Source organism: Neopelma chrysocephalum, unplaced genomic scaffold (assembly GCF_003984885.1).
Source record: "Neopelma chrysocephalum unplaced genomic scaffold, ASM398488v2 Primary Assembly neopelma1_252, whole genome shotgun sequence".
NCBI classification, from domain to species: domain Eukaryota; kingdom Metazoa; phylum Chordata; class Aves; order Passeriformes; family Pipridae; genus Neopelma; species Neopelma chrysocephalum.
The window spans coordinates 1,065,919-1,081,393 of record NW_020897914.1 but is presented as its reverse complement, the minus strand read 5'-3'; the positions used below and the strand labels follow the sequence as shown (position 1 = coordinate 1,081,393).

Here is a 15,475-nt window from a genome sequence, read left to right as displayed (position 1 = left end):
GCGCGAAGGCGCTCTGCGCCGGTGGGGGGGCAACGCCCCCTAGCGGCCGGAGGTTGCAACAGCACCAACCCCCCGCCCCCGCATTCCCCTCACACCTTTTATTCCCAAAAATACTTTATTTTATAATATAATCCATCATCTCCAAGATCCAAAAATACAGATATACATTTGTTTTTAAATTTTACATTCCTTATTTCTTTTTTCTCGTTAAGAAAGAAAAAAAAAAGGTTTATGTTGGTTTTGGTTTTTTTTTTTTTCAGTTACGGGTCTTAATTCTGCTATAAAAGTAGGATTTTGGGTTGAAGTTTTGGCCTCCAGTTTGGGTGAGCTGTGGTAAAGCTGGGCCCCCGGGTGGGCAATCTTTAACGGGACATTCCTTCAGGGGTCACCCTTCCTCCAGGAAACATTTAACGCTGTACATTCAAGAGTCAGATTTAAATCCCTTAGTAAGCAAAAGCAAAGGCTACTGGTATTTCTGTCTACAAGGAGTTGTTAAAAAAAATTCTCAACAACCAGGTGTAAAGAGGGCAGGAGACACTCCTAAGCCCATCCAAGCCCTGCACTGGTGTGCTCCCAAGTGGGAGAATTTATTGCTGGTATCAGATCTCAGATGCTTTACACATCAGAGACGTTGCAAAGAAGAGGAGAATGTTGTACCTCACATCATTCCTAGCAAATCATCCGTCCTTTTTGAGGGCTCTACCTTCTAGAGCTTGTTTTCCTTTTTTTGCATTGCTGGTTAAAGTGGAAAACGCTCTTCCAAGCCCCAAAGGTACTTGTAAAAATGTGTTTCGGAGCTGAGGGAGGAGGTCAGCTCCATACGGGCTCACGCAGAGCTGCTCTCTTCCCTCAGGGCACGCTTCCAGCAAGACCTCCAGAGTGGAATTTTGAGACTGTTTCAAATCCAATGCTTAATCTATGGTGATGCCACTACCAACAAAGCCTTAGGAAAAAAGTTTAAAAAATCCCAGATAAATACCATTGGATGGAAGGGGAAAATAAAACCTGAAACACCATCAACACAGGTCACTGGGTCACAGCAACGCTCTGGCTGAATCCAGTGCAGCAGCTGCAGCTCCCACCCACTGGTGACTGGATTACAAGCTGGCTCATGAGGTATCACAGATTTGCCCTCATAAAGAGGCAGAAAGAAAACAAGGGCTGGCTGCACCTCTAAGTTCAGTTCAGGTTTGTGTGCCTGTGCTGTCCCTCTTCCTTCCCTCCAGCATTCTGTTTTTAATTCCTCTGCCTGCTTTCCAGGTGTGACTCCATGGCAGCAATGACAAATGTGCATCATCTCATAAACAGGATTATGAAAACTTCATCTCTCCGTGATGTAACGTAGTGAAGCCACATGCAACATCACACTTATTTTAAATGACAGGACCCTGGAGACTGGCATTTTTTTTCCCAAGGGGAGATGCAATAAATCCAAATGTTCACAGAAAAGCTGCCTCAGGATTGAGAGGTTTCCTCTATGTCAGCAGCAGGCACAAAGCCCCACAGGGGGGAGGAGGAGTGGTAGGGGCTGTGTTCTACTTTTCTTCATTGCAAAACACAATTAAGAGGCTCAGTAAAACAGGAAAAGCCTTTTTTCTTTTGAAAACAGGTGCCAGAATCTGAGAAGTGTTTTTAATCTCCTGTACTGCTTATTCAGCAGAAGAAAAGCTTATCTGGAAGTTTCTTCATGCCTTTGCAGCAGTCTCCAAGAGCTCCTGCACACTGGTAAGGAAAGCAGCTCACAGCCCTGCACAGAGCTGCCACCAACACCCCTCAGGGACCACGGCCAGCAAACTTCAGGAGTTGGGGGCTTTTCTTTCCCCCCTCCACCGGCAGAACAGTCCTTCCCCACTACATCTTTCATTGTAGGCAGGTAAACCTTATAATGCAGGAGACAGATATAAAGACAAGACTTAGCTCTGGTCCCCCCTCAACTTCTGCATCCACTGTAACTCAGAGGAAGGAAGAAAACAAAGACTTTTGCTTTCCTACTCCTGATTTCCTCTCTCCCTTCCACTGCAGCCACTGACACTGTGTCAACACAAGGATTCACATTCATCATCTGAAAGGCAGCTTAAAGAAGTCAAGAACATGCAAATGTGGCCCAATAAAATCTAGAACATTCCAGAGTGCCCTTCTCCAATAGCAGAGCAACACCATCATGGGAACAAACACAGTGTCCTCATGGAGCCTCTCCCTAAAACCTGATTTCCTGATTTACCCACACAGGCAGTCACAGCTGACAATTCAGGCCTTCATCTTATTTTGTGAATAAATCCAACCTTCTCTCTCTCTCCAAGAATACTGTAGGTTTCATCTTCACAGTGAGGTACTTAAAGGATCTTCAGGGAAATGGAAACAGCCAGGAAAGGCAATATTACTGTGCAAGAGTAACATAAATAAAATCTCTGTGGCAAAGGGATTTGGGACTCCCTCCCAAAGTCATTTTCTTATGAAAGAACAGGAATTACAACTGGCCACTGGATAATTAAATACCATACCGGAAAAAGATGGAGGGTAGATTAACAAAAAATAATCAAAGGTAATATTGCAACGTGAATAAAGGAATATATTAAATTCTTCTTGCCTCGGTGGTGCATTCCCCTCTACTCCTTACTTCTTTTTCTTTCTTTCCTGAACACAACGAGGACAAAACCTGCAGGGAAAAAGAGACAGTAATTAGCTCCTGAAATTAACAGCACAGAGCCCAAGAACTGCTTTTACTACTCGTGAACACTTAAGACTGTTTCTGACAGGCACATTGTTACTTAGATTAAAGCAGTCCATTAGATAAAACTAAGTACAGAACAAGTCCATGATTCTTCCCAAGATGAGCACATACTTCAGGAAAACCCTGACAAGTCTTCAAAATCTGCCTCCAGAAGTGAAAAAAATGTATGTCTCTCAGTTGTAAGCAGAGCCACAACTAGTGACAACACAGCAAAGCTCAGCTGTAACCTGTACACGTTACACAAACCTCAGGTCAAAACCTGCTCTGTTTGACAGGCAGTTTTGCTCCCACTAGAACCCAAGACTCCCATGGAAATGGATTTCAGAAAGAAGGTTCCCTTTGTACCTTCTACTCTCAAACACAATCCCCAGTCATAGAGGATGCAAACCTTCTGATGAGCAGAGCAAAGCTCCTCTGTCAGGAAGGGTCACAATGGGGTTTTAATTCTTGTTGTCATTTTAATTCTTGTTGAGGCAAACTGCAGCTTGATAAAAATCCCAAAGCTGTAGGTTGTCACACTCACCATTTCCCTTTTGGTTTGGTTGTCAGGTCCACACAGGCAAAGTGGAACCACTCGATGGGGCACTGCAAAACAGAAAGGAAAAACCCAAAGAGATGCTTAGTGATTCACAAACGTTCCTGTCATTTGGTATGATCTACCAGAGCAAGGGCCCCCTCCTCAGATTCCACAGGGTTGGGATACTGCAAATATCCAAAAATAAACCATATCTCCAGTGCTTACATCTGGGTTGTCACAGCCAATCATCTCCCCATAGGACACCTGGTGACACAGGCAGTAGGTGGGTTCATTGGGATCCACTGGCATGTCCAGGACATCTGAGGGATGCACTGACAGGATGGTATCAGCAAACTCAGACCTGTGGGCAAGGAAAGAGTGAGGACAAAACATTCCCAGCTGCAGGAAACACTGTCTTACAAGGGCATGGAGTGACAGAACAAGGGGGAATGGCTTCCCACTTGCAGAGGGTTAGATGGAATTTGGGGAAGAAATTCTTCCCTGTGAGGGTGGTGAGGCCCTGGACGAGATTATCCAGAGAAGCTGTGGCTGTCCCATCCCTGGAAGTGTCCAAGGCCAGGTTGGACGGGGCTTGGAGCAACCTGGGATAGTGGAAGGTGTCCCTGCCCATGGCAGGGTGTTGGAACAAGATGGTCTTTAAGGTCCCTTCCAACACAAACCATTCTGGGGTTCAAAGATCTGAGTCCCACTCAGGAAAATTAGTATTTTACAATTATCTTCCCAAAACCACACTCACCCTACTTTAGAGTTTAAATTATATTATCACATATTATCCAATAATTAAAATAATAAAATAGGTTGATCAAACACAGTATGACTATAAAGGATTAAGAAAATGACTTGTAGACGCCATGACTAAAGTAATAAAATTATCGTACAGATCACTCCTGTTTGTGGGCAGAATAACCTGTTTGGGTTTTTTCCCCCCAATCTGTTTTAATATACATTATTTTCTCATTGTCAGGTATGAGTGAACCCTCTTGCTCTGCCAGGAATGTGTTGACATGTCAGTAGCAGTTCACAGAAACTATTTTTAGTTTTCTGCCCTACCATTTAACCAATTGAAAGTATCAGAATAAACAAAGCCCCTTTAATACAAATCATATCACAGAGAGGGGACATGCCTTCCTCCTTGCTTCCCAAAACTGAATCAGATTATTCAAGGATATGTGGGACACGATTCTTTGAAAACATTCCCCTAAATTCTCCAAGATTTCTAGAACAACAATACAACATCAGTTTCTGTCCTGATGGACAAGTGTTTCTTTTTACCACCCAGACAAGCCACTGTTAAAAATAGCCATGTGACAAAAATCAAAGCTATTTTCTCTCAGCTTGCCAACAGCAACAGAGGGGCTGATCTTGTCCTTCCAGCCAGAGTGTTCCAAGCATGCTGAGCTTCCACATGCCAACCAAGGAGTTAATTAACAAAGCTGGCTTGTCCCAAGCAGGACAGTAATGAAATGGTGTAAGACCAGAACACTCTAACCATCCGGACACGAGTCATAAATAGGGTAACACGACCTTGTGGAAAATTCATGAAGTGTCAAGCACAAGTCCCCAGAGCTGTGCCTGGCTCTGCCTTACCCTCCTTTGAGCTTCTTTTTCTTTGGTGTATCTTCTTCAGATGTTCTCCTGCCTCGGCCACGAGAGCTCCTTTTGTCTTTCTGACTTCGTCCCTCTAGAAAGGAAAAACAGCCCCATCTTTTCAGTCTATTTGAGTGGCAGAAACATCCCCAGGTGTCATTCTTTTGATGCAGTTATTGTCTTGAAATCCTCATTTCAAATGCAATTGAACAATCCTTATTTCATCTCTAATTGAATATGCTGACTCTGAAATTCATTTTTATGCCACAAATAAACCAAATTAGCAAGTACAACTGAGCCCCAAACTCTTTTGGCAATTAAAGCACTGCAGTGCATTAGCACAAGATATAAACAGCATCACATTTGATTAGACTGGCAGTATTTTTTTAAAATCTCAGTGCATTTTTAAACAGTTAATAGGTTACTCAATAACTAAAGTAACTTTTATCTCCACCTCCCTGCTCCCCTTATTTCATAGTTGAGAGGCATAAAGCTCTGCTGTGCTGCTGTTATTCACGCTCAAATGTCACTGTAATCACACAAGATTTCAGTCTACACTATAAAAACTGGTATCTTCCTTTACCTCCTAATTTTTCCTGCTTTTTTTCAGCTTGATTAATATTCAGATTCTGGTAAAAGGAAGAAAATAGGCAAATCTCCCTTCAAAAAGAGCACAGAACTTACTCAGTAACAGATCAAGCTTGAAACCTGCACCGTTACACACATCAGTGCAGGTTTAGCACAGTCAGTTGCCCCTTGGCCAGCTCCCTCCTTACAACCTCAGGGTGATCTGTGAAACACCAAATTTGATCCCAGAACTACATTTCTCTTTATCTATTGCCCAGTGAAAATATTTTGAAGAGCATTAAAGCCAAGCAGAGAAACTACGGTGCACTTCTTTCCCTCTTCCAGAAATAAGAGCCTATTTTACATCTCAGCCTTCCTGCAGTGCTGGATAAGGCTCTCAATTGCATAAAATTTACCCACTTTTCAGGCTCCGAGATCCAGGGGGTTCAAAGTCGCTGCCTTCCAGTTTATCTTTGAGATCGGCCTCAAACCGCGCCAGGTCCGCGTCCAGCCGGCGGATGTGCTTATCCACCTGCACCCAGAGGAAACCACACACTCAACCACAAAGAAAAACACCAAAAAGAGCCCCACACGAAAACAGGAAGGGCTAAAACTTGGCTCTTATCGCCACCAACAGAGTGTGGGAGCACAGGACAAGGCGGGGAAGGGGCACAGGCTGGGAAAAGGGAAATGGCACACACGGAGCGAGCGAAGGCGCAGAGAAAATGAGTCAAAAAGCAAGAGGACCCAATCCCTCCAGGGCAAAGAGAAAGGGAGGTGACATAAAGGAGAGTTAAAGGAACTCAGGCTATTTGTTTGCAGAACAAAGCACGATGACAGATACTAAAAATAACTTGTTAGTCCCTACAATTTTCAAAATTCAAATATTGTCCTTGAAATGCATGGAGTAGATAAGTTCATTTTTTTCCCTGGTACTACACTGTCATGCTAATTAAAGAAATATAGCAATAAACACAAGCAGAAACTGACTCTCCCCAATATCAAATCAATGCACATCAATTAAAGTACCTTGTACTACCCTGGCTGCAACAATGTGACTTACGCAACAGGGATGTAGTAAAGGTATTTTAAGCCACCACCCCCAAATTGTGCCACTGCAACACTCTGTCATCAAATTAGTTGGCCAGTTATGTAGGCCACTGATATTCCTGTGATAATTTCCTTCTCTGCAGTGTTTGATGGCAAGAAAACATCTGTAGATGCAGCACAACCCAAAGCATCTCCACATACTGGACAACATACACTTGGTACAGTCAGAAGGATTCCCCTCACTCAAGTTTTATCCAGAGGGTAAAACACATAGAGATAAGAATTATCAAGGGGCAGCTACAGGGTCACAGGAGTAGGAGCAGAAGAATAAAAAAGTGGAAAGCTACATCCTAAGAAACAGGATTTTCCCACAGGGTTCATCAAGGAAATTTCGATGTCCAATAAACCAAGGCAATGGAGCAGATTTCCTTCATTCCTCCACAATAAAGTACTGCAGTTGACTTAAAAAACCTTATTTGCAACTAAGACCAGCCCCAAATAAATTATCAGGTGACAGAGGAGCTGCTGGGGAGGAGGGAGTGGGGAAAATTCCCTGGCATTATCGCACAGCAGACTACTGACAGAGCAACTTCCAACAGAGATAAACTCATTAATTCTTCAGCACAAGAGAAGCCTTCTTGGCACAAAACCCAGTGACACAGGAGGAGGCTTTTTGGGAATGGCAACAGTGAGGAAACTAAGCTTGAGATCCAATAATTTGTTTCAGTAAGATTTTAAGCAACAAAATAGATACGTCAGGAGAAGCTGATGCGGTGGAAGTGCCTCCACGGGCACCACTCCAGAGCGTGCCCGTTTTTCCAGAGCCTCACCATCTCATAGGTCTGCATGGCCAGCTGCACTTTGTCATCACTGTACTCCTTGCACTTGCTGTAGGCACTCTGGATCTTCTTCAGGTGCTCCACTCGCTCCTCAGGCAACATGTTCTTCACTGACTCGATGTACTCTGCCGCCAGGCTGTCGATCTCTGCTTTCTTATCTGAAAGGCAAAGGAGAGAGTTGTCTTCCAAAGCAGGTATTTTGGCTCTTCTACTTCTCTGTGGTATTTAGGAGACCCTCCCTCAGAGTTTTTAGACTCCCCTCAGTTCCTCAATGTATTTTCCTTTTCAAAAACAATTAAAAAAAATTAAATCAAAGGTATTCGCTCTTCAACACTTGTGGTGTGATTCTGCTTTTTTCAAGTGTTTTATAGTTAATTCAAGGGTTAATTCAGAGTTAAGATCAGAAACCAAACTCACGGTTTCACAAGCTTCACCCTCTCTTCCCACATGCAGAATATTCTGTTTGCTGCACAGTTACTTACTGTTCTAATGGTTCAAACTGGAAGTCTTTACTGTGCAGCCAAATACGAACAAAAACTTCAAAAAGGAAATAGAAAGTGGTCCTGCAAAGCACACAGGAACTTAGGACTTGGTAGATACGGAAATGTGTGCAAGGAAGACCCTCCAAGGGGTCATCAGGTACGGTGATCACACAGCTACGAAGTTAAACTCCAGGGCTGAACACAAAACCAAGCCCTGGGAGCTGCAGCCCTCACAGAGAAGAAACAAACACTGCAGAGCCCTCGGGATGAGAAAAGGAAAAGCAATAAGGGGAGACACATCCTCCAAAGTCCAGTCTCCCCTAGGCTCTTCCCATCCTTCAGGTGAGACTCTCTGTGCCTTCACTTGCCAAAATACCTGAACGCACCTTCTGTTCTCTGGTCCAGCTCCCGCATCAGCTGGAAGTTCCTCTGCAGCTCGCATGGCAGGTTTTCAATACCTGCAATTAAAAATACCAATAAATCCTCGGATCGACCTGGTCTAGCGGAAGGTGTCCCTGCCCGTGGCAGGGAGTTGGAATGGGAGGGGCTTTAAGGCCTCTCCCAACCCAAACCATCCTGCGAGTCACGTACCGTGAGCCGGCTGTTCGCCTCAGCGGAGCTTGTGCACCAGACCACGGGCCTTCGCAGGCCGGCACTGGCCCGGCACCAGCGGCCCGGGACCCCCTGCCCACCGTGTGTGGGGTGAGCGGACCCCCTGCCCACTGTGTGTGTGTGTCTGAGGGGTATGAGCGGACCCCTGCGCGCTGTGTGTGTGTGTGTGTGTCTGAGGGGTGTGAGCGGACCCCCGCCCGCTGTGTGTGTGTGGGAACCGGATCCCCCCGCCCGGCGAACCCCCATAGCTGCCATCGCCTCACGGCCCCGCTCCCCGGCGCGCGCCGATGACGCACACGCCGCGGCGCCGGCTGATGACGTCTAGCGGCGGTCCCCGCCCCCCGCACCGCCCGTGGCGCAGTTCTAATTCCCGCGCCGCCGCCACCGCCCCCGTCCCAACTCCACCCGCGCCGCCCCCGCCCCCGCCCCGGCCCCGGCCCTGGCCCCCGCCCCGGGCCCCCCACCGCCCCCCTCGGCCCCGCCGCCCGCGCCCCGCGCTCACTGTCCAGGTAGTGCTCCAGGTACATGGCGGTCGCCATCTTGCGGCCCGCGCGCCGCTCCCCGCCGCGCGCCGGCCCCGCATGACCAGGCCCGCGGCCTCATCCCGTATGCGCGGCCCGCCCGCCGCCCATTGGCCGCCGGCTGCGCGCCTTATGCATATTCATGAGGGGCGAGGCGGGCGCGCATTGGCCGGCGCGGGGCGGCAGGGGGCGGGGCGGCGCGGCGCGCGCGCGGCGATGGCGGCGCGGCGCGGGGCCCTGATCGCGCTGGAGGGCGTGGACAGGGCCGGCAAGAGCACCCAGGGACGGTACCTCGTGCAGGGGCTGCGGGCCGCCGGGCACAAGGCCGACCTCATCCGCTTCCCGGGTACGGGGGGGCACAGGGCGGGCCTCGGCCGCTTCCCGGGCACGGGGGGCGGGGGGCACAGGGCCGAGCTCATCGGGCACGGCGGGGCCGCGGGGCACAGGGCCGGCCTCATCCGCTTCCCGGGTACGGCGGGGCGGGGGCCCCGGGGGGGCACCAGGCGCTCGATGTGAACACTGGCACGGGGGGTGTCGGCAGGGGGCTCTGGTGGCGGATAGACCCCCTCCCACGCCGGGTGGACCGACCGCCCCCCACCCGTGAGAGATGGACCCTCATACTCGGATAGATCGACTGACCGCCTCCCAGCCTGGGACACGCAGATATTCCCATCCCCGGACGGGCCGACCGCCCGTCCCCGACCGATGGACCCCTCCCATGCTCGGGCAGGCCGACCGGCCGCCTCCCAGCCTAGGACAGGCAGATGCTCCCATCCGTGCTTGGACTGAGCTCTTCCCACCCGTGGCAGATTGACCGTGGCAGGGAGATTCCCATCCCCATATGGACTGGTCTCCTCTGACCCGTGACCAACAAACATACCCCCCACCCCGGACAGACAGACCTCCACCCTGGATGGACCGACCTCTTCCCACCTGTTACAGACAGACAGACTCCCAGGACAGATGGGACACCCCTCTGGGAAGAGCAGCTTGGGGCAGCCTTTGCTCCTTCTCCCCCTCTTTCCCACAGACAGAACGACAGAGATTGGGCAGCTGATCAGCTCCTACCTGGTGAGGGAGAAGGAACTGGAGGACCACACCATTCACCTGCTCTTCTCTGCCAACCGCTGGGAACATGTGTAAGGAGGAAGTTTGTTCAGTTGTAGAAGAAAAATGGGTGGTGTTGAATCCCCCTGGGGTTTGAGCTTGCAGTGGATACAGAAAGTACAGGACTGTGATCCTGTTCAGCCAGGGAGACAGGCTGGAAGTGATGTCTCAAGGACTCTTCCAGCTTTGGATTTAATCATAGAATCCCAGAATGGCTTAGGTTGGAAGGGACCTTAAAGACTATTGAGTTCCACCTTCTGCCAAGCGCAGGGACACCTTCCACTCTCCCAGATTACTCCAAGTCATGTCCAGCCTGGCCTTGGACACTTCCAGGGATGGGGCAGCCACAGCCTTGCTGGGCAACCTGTGCCAGAGCTCCACTTCTCACATGGAAGAATTTCTACTCCCTATCCTATCTAACCCTGGCCTCGTAACCTTAGATCAGGTCCCACAGTGTGGTTTTTTTGGAATCACTGGTACCATATTTCCAGTCCCTGTGCCATACTGGATTAAAGAACTGGGGAACTGAGACTGAACCAGCCTAGACTGTGAATTTACTCTTCCCTGAAGAGGCCTTGCTTTTCCAGGCAGTCCCTGTGAGTAACAGTGGTTAAGGAATTACCCCCAAATTTCCCCTCAAGCCAAATGCTGTGTTCAGCCACGACTGGCTGTCCTTGCTTTAGCCCCCAAGTCTTCGTGTGTGGAGGTGGGGAAGTGGGTGTTGGCTGTTGTTTTCACCTGGAAACCTATATTGCAAAATGTTCTCATTTTACAGAAAAGCTTTTGTGGCTCTGCTGTAGTGGCAGCGAGAAGGAAACTGTGAGACAGTAAGGCAGATGAGTGAGCTCTAATAAGAACTGTCATTGTGAATAAAGGGGGCAGAGCGTGTCACAAATCTACTGCACCACCTAAAGAGGGTCATTCATATCAACACAGTTCAGTTGTGATCTTGCCTGTAAGCCCTGGAGCTGCCTAGAGCAGTGCCCAGCCCTTGGCACCCTGAATTTGGGTGTCTTGAAAGGCTATTTGGTTAATGCCTGTCAGAGAATACAAACAGCTCTTTGTCTGCTGACCCTGACAGTGATCTCTGTTAATACTGACACGCTTGTTTTTTTAGATGAACTCCCTTCATTTCTGTCACTTATAAAGGACTGTAACTAACTTCATTATTTTATCTCCTGCGTGGTTTAAGACCGATGATGAAAGAGAAGCTACACCAAGGGATCACGATCGTGGTTGACAGATACGCCTTCTCTGGAGTGGCCTTCACGAGTGCCAAAGGGGTGAGTGAGTCCTGCAGCAGCCCCTGCCCCTCTCTCTGTTTGGGGGAGCAGCTCCAGGTAGATGCCATTGCTGTGAGTGGCCCAGGGGCCATTATTCTTCTGGGAAACGAGGATTGCAGCTCAGGTGTTGACATAGTGTGTTTGCCCGGGTCTGCCCTTCCCCAGAACAAAGAAACTCACTTGGTTGCTTTCTGTAAATCTGGACAGACTCCTGGACTGGAAGCTGACCTGTTTGACTCTGGAGAATGATTCCAGGAGTTTATTTAAGACTCTCCGTGCTTGCTCTGACTGCTGGCCCATAAATTTGCAAAGAATAACAGAACCACTTATGCTGGAAAGCACCTGTGGAAGTCATGAAGCCCAGCCTCCAGCAGGGCTGACTGGGGCCCACATCCAGCCAAGGTTTGAGTCTCTCCAGGGATGTAGATCCACTCCTTTCCGGGCTCTTCTTTGTTCACCTTCAGAGTAAAAAGTGACTTTCTTCATTTAGCCTGAAGTTCTCACGTTCCCACTTGTGCCTTTTGGCCCGTCCCTGCTTTCAGGACAAGTCAGCTCTGTCAGCCTCCCTGTCCTGCACGTCACTCTTGTCCCACTCCATCAGATGAGCCCCATTCCTGCTGGGTAGCTGTCAATCCTCAAAGAGCACCCCTGTGGTCACAGAAGCTGAAGCCAGGCCTGCAGCACCAGTGACCTGCATTAATTCCTGCCCAAGCCTTTTCCTGCTTCCTGGGAGGATTGAGGAGATCCTGGGTCTTGGCCTTGCACCCTCACCTACATCTTTTTCCACCCTTCCCCAAGCCTGGACAAGTGGGGCTTAACCCTGAGACGGATGCATTAAAGCATTTAGGTGCTAATTGGGTGTCTGCAAAGGCCCCAAATTAGGAGCGAAGACACGTGTAACACGAGCTGAGTCAGTCACTCCAAAACAATGATCCCAAGCCCATATGGGCACAGCAAGGAATGTTCTGCTATCCAGTGGGGGGAAAAAATATCTTAAAGTGTCTACATTTCTTTGACTGCAGTTGTCAACCTGCAGCACTCAGGCATATGGATGCAACTCCTGGGAAGCAGGGATGGCATCCTTTGCTAGAAGGGATCTCATCTACTTGTTAAAGGAGTGGAGTTTGACATGTTTTTCACTCCAGAAGCATTCCCAGAAGAAGGGGAGATGTTGATGCCCATATCTAACACAATAGTTACCGGCAGCCAGAGCTCACGTCCAAGATGCTGTGGCACTTCCAGCTTCTATCACACCCTCATGGGATTAAAAACTCCACTGCTTATGCATCCAAAAAACACCCAAACTGCCGGGATACAGAACATCTGGGGAGAAACTGGAGGGCAGATTTGCCTGCTCCTCTTAAAAGAGGGATTTAGGATTTGGATGAGCATTAAGTGGACAAGCCTCCATGGTCTCCCCACAACGTCATGGATTCACGTGCCCTGATGGAAGTCTTCAGATCAGTCAACAAGATCCAGAAACTGGAAAACTGCTTCTCTTGTGTCTGGACTGAAATTCCTGGGTAAGTGAGTGTTGAAAAGGAGCCTCCATGGGCTCAGAGATCCACAGGGAAGCTGTGTGATGTTTGTATTTGGGAGCAGCTTTCTTTTGGACCAAGCACGAGTTTTGGACTGATAAAGGCTGTGAGGAGGCTCAGGATGTGCCTTGGTAGAGCTCTGAAGGGCTCTGCAGAAGAGGCATTAAAATCTTTAGCTCTGTCCAGCCTAAGTGAGCACAAGGGGTGCACAGCACCCAGCAAAACCTGCTCCCCCCAAATTACCAGGACTGAGTTCCCACATGGTAAGCTGGGATATTATTGCTTTTTCTGTTTCTTTCACCTCAAATTTGGGTGTCTTTGTTTGGGACAGAACTTCTGCCTGGACTGGTGCAAACAGCCCGACGTGGGACTCCCAAAGCCAGACCTGATCCTGTTTCTTCAGTTAAGCCCAGAAGAAGCAGCAGAACGAGGGAACTATGGACATGAACGTTATGAGTCCAGCTCCTTCCAAGAGAAAGTTCTGCAGTCCTTCTATTGTCTGATGGAAGACAAGACCCTAAACTGGAAGGTGAGGAAATAACCCCAATGGGCTGGTCGTGGACTGGGCTGGGGGTCTCTCATGAGAGCTCCCAAATTGTGCCCATCATATCCCTGTGCTCCCCTTTCCTGCTCCTGGTCAGGGGGACATGCTGGGGACCAGCCAAGGGCACTGTGGGCTGTGGCAGAGGGCACTTCCCTGTTGCAGAACACCCTGGTCAGCTCTTGGAGCACCAGTGATGAATCCCAGCTTACCTGCCTCTGTGTATCTAACACACCCCAAAGAGTGTCAGCAAACAACATGCAACAGCAGTTTCTTCTGTTTCCCTTCATCCAGCCCCACATCTGCTTCTTAAATGTCTATTCCTAAATAGATTTTTCCCAGTTCCACTCCAGAAACAGTGCACAGGAGGTATAATTAGCTCATTTCACTGCACAGGAACACTAACAATATCAAGTAATGAGGGGGAGCAGATGTTAACAGCAAAGATTTTCTCATTTGCTGGTGTCCAATAACATGTTTCTGTGTTTTCTGTATCTATCCTGTTGGTTTTTTGTCTTGGAAACAGACAGTGGATGCTTCACAGAGCATAGAAGACTTGCACAGAGAAATCAAGTCCATTGCAGAGAAAACCATGGAGGAGGTTCAGAATAAACCTTTGGGAGAACTCTGGAAATAAAACTTGATATAGGTCAGGTCTAAAGGAATAGAGGAAAGCTCACCTCATGGATGACTCCCTCACATATCACTCTCCAGCAGCTACAGCTCAGATCCTGAGTATTCTTCTGGGTCCAACGATCCCGATGTCCTTTTTATTTCATCTGCTCCTCCCCCTCCATAGTCCCTTCCACATTTTTTAAATGAATATGCCATAAGTAGGAATCAAATTCTTGGTAAAAACCTCCCTATCCTAAACAGGAGCTCTTGTTGCAGCTCCAGTCCTGGGGTGCAGATGTGGGTGTGAAGCCCAGGGCCACCCCGGGCATGGACAGTTTCCAGTTCCAGGGAACTGCCGTGTTTCTGATTATTCTGCCTCTCTAGTAAATGCATCCCCCATGCTCAAACCAGTTTGTAGAGGACTTGCAAATAAATTATTATTTTTAAGCATTTGGCACAGGGCATTTTTTTTCCCAGTATGATAATTTATCTTCTAGAAGGACATGTGGGGGGTGAAAGTGCTGCAGTTCAGGCTCTAAATCCAAGCAGAGCTGTTTGCTGGAGCTGTGGAATGAAGGGAGAGGTGAATTCAGGCCTCCTTCCCAGATGTGCACTGAGAATGGGACAGAAAACTGCTGTGAGCAGGTAAGAGCCTGAAATAGATGGATTAGCTCACAGCAAGGCCAGTTTAGAGGGTGAGTAGCACATAAGCTATTTTAGACTGGCTAAGATGAGGGGAATCAATCTGTGGCTCCTACACACCCCCTAGTGCAATTTAAACAGCCCATAAGGGCTGCCAAACCAGACCAGCTATGAATCACCTAAGCCAGCAGTAACAACCAGCAAACCACAACAAATTGGAATGTTAAATCATTTGCAAGGGGCACTGAGAGATGGGGATGCCCAGGAGAGTTCATGTCTCTGCTGGACAGTTAACTCACCTTGTAGCTGGGTGGACTGCATTAATCTCATGCTCTAACTCTTAGAGAGAGGCAGATTGAACTGATTCCCTAGCAGGGAAAGGAAAGCTAAATGTTAAAAGCAAAATTGCTAATACAGACATCAGCTGAAATAGAAAAAGCTGCTCCTTTCCCTCCACAGCTGCCCAGCACTTGGCAGCCAAACACTTCTGGTGAAGGAGGTGAGTGCCTGTAATGCTGAATCAGGCCCTGACAGCAGCACTGACACAAGACAACACACAGGGAATTCATTTAATTATTAGCTTTAAGGGCCTGACTGAAAAGCCAGAAATACCTGTTAAAGATCTTAGACAGCTGAGCTTAGTTCTGTTATTGGGGTTGTGTTAACACTCAGCTAAAAACCTGTCTGGCTGAGCTGTCCTTAACCATGAAATCATGAACGTGAAATAAGCAGTAGAATCACAGAATGGTTTGGGTTGGAAGGGACCTTAAAGATCATCTTGTTCTATGGGCAGGGACACCTTCCACTAGCCCAGGTTGCTCC

The 15,475-nt window shown here is 48.5% G+C and overlaps 2 protein-coding genes across 3 annotated transcripts; one reads left to right on the top strand and one right to left on the bottom strand.

Moving 5' to 3' along the window:
* Positions 1 to 96: 96 nt before the first annotated feature.
* ING5 (inhibitor of growth family member 5) lies at positions 97 to 9,032 on the bottom strand. 2 transcript variants are annotated; one of them, XM_027703853.1, is made up of 8 exons: positions 8,909 to 9,032; positions 8,181 to 8,252; positions 7,304 to 7,470; positions 5,844 to 5,955; positions 4,857 to 4,950; positions 3,474 to 3,609; positions 3,255 to 3,316; positions 97 to 2,656 (listed from the first exon to the last, which is right to left on the bottom strand). In XM_027703853.1, the coding sequence occupies exons 1-8, from the start codon at positions 8,943 to 8,945 to the stop codon at positions 2,614 to 2,616; spliced, it is 723 nt and encodes a 240-aa protein (XP_027559654.1). In that variant the 5' UTR covers positions 8,946 to 9,032; the 3' UTR covers positions 97 to 2,613. The 2 variants fall into 2 exon arrangements, with proteins under 2 accessions (XP_027559654.1, XP_027559655.1); XM_027703854.1 differs by lacking the exon at positions 8,909 to 9,032 and adding an exon at positions 8,386 to 8,404.
* Positions 9,033 to 9,143: 111 nt separating this feature from the next.
* DTYMK (deoxythymidylate kinase) lies at positions 9,144 to 14,461 on the top strand. Its single transcript, XM_027703878.1, has 5 exons — positions 9,144 to 9,273; positions 9,958 to 10,066; positions 11,227 to 11,317; positions 13,187 to 13,384; positions 13,923 to 14,461. The coding sequence occupies exons 1-5, from the start codon at positions 9,144 to 9,146 to the stop codon at positions 14,031 to 14,033; spliced, it is 639 nt and encodes a 212-aa protein (XP_027559679.1). The 3' UTR covers positions 14,034 to 14,461.
* Positions 14,462 to 15,475: the final 1,014 nt, after the last annotated feature.

Bases quoted from the DNA above. Each gene is read 5' to 3' on its own strand.
- ING5 (XM_027703853.1), bottom strand. From the start codon at position 8,945: ATGGCGACCGCCATGTACCTGGAGCACTACCTGGACA. The intron at 5,956-7,303 runs GTGAGGCTCTGG...CTCTGGGTGCAG, and splicing joins CCATGCAGACCTATGAGATG to GTGGATAAGCACATCCGCCG. The intron at 2,657-3,254 runs GTGAGTGTGACA...TTTTCCCTGCAG, and splicing joins ACCAAACCAAAAGGGAAATG to GTTTTGTCCTCGTTGTGTTC.
- DTYMK (XM_027703878.1), top strand. From the start codon at position 9,144: ATGGCGGCGCGGCGCGGGGCCCTGATCGCGCTGGAGGGCGTGGACAGG. The intron at 11,318-13,186 runs GTGAGTGAGTCC...TGTTTGGGACAG, and splicing joins CCTTCACGAGTGCCAAAGGG to AACTTCTGCCTGGACTGGTG. The intron at 13,385-13,922 runs GTGAGGAAATAA...TCTTGGAAACAG, and splicing joins ACAAGACCCTAAACTGGAAG to ACAGTGGATGCTTCACAGAG.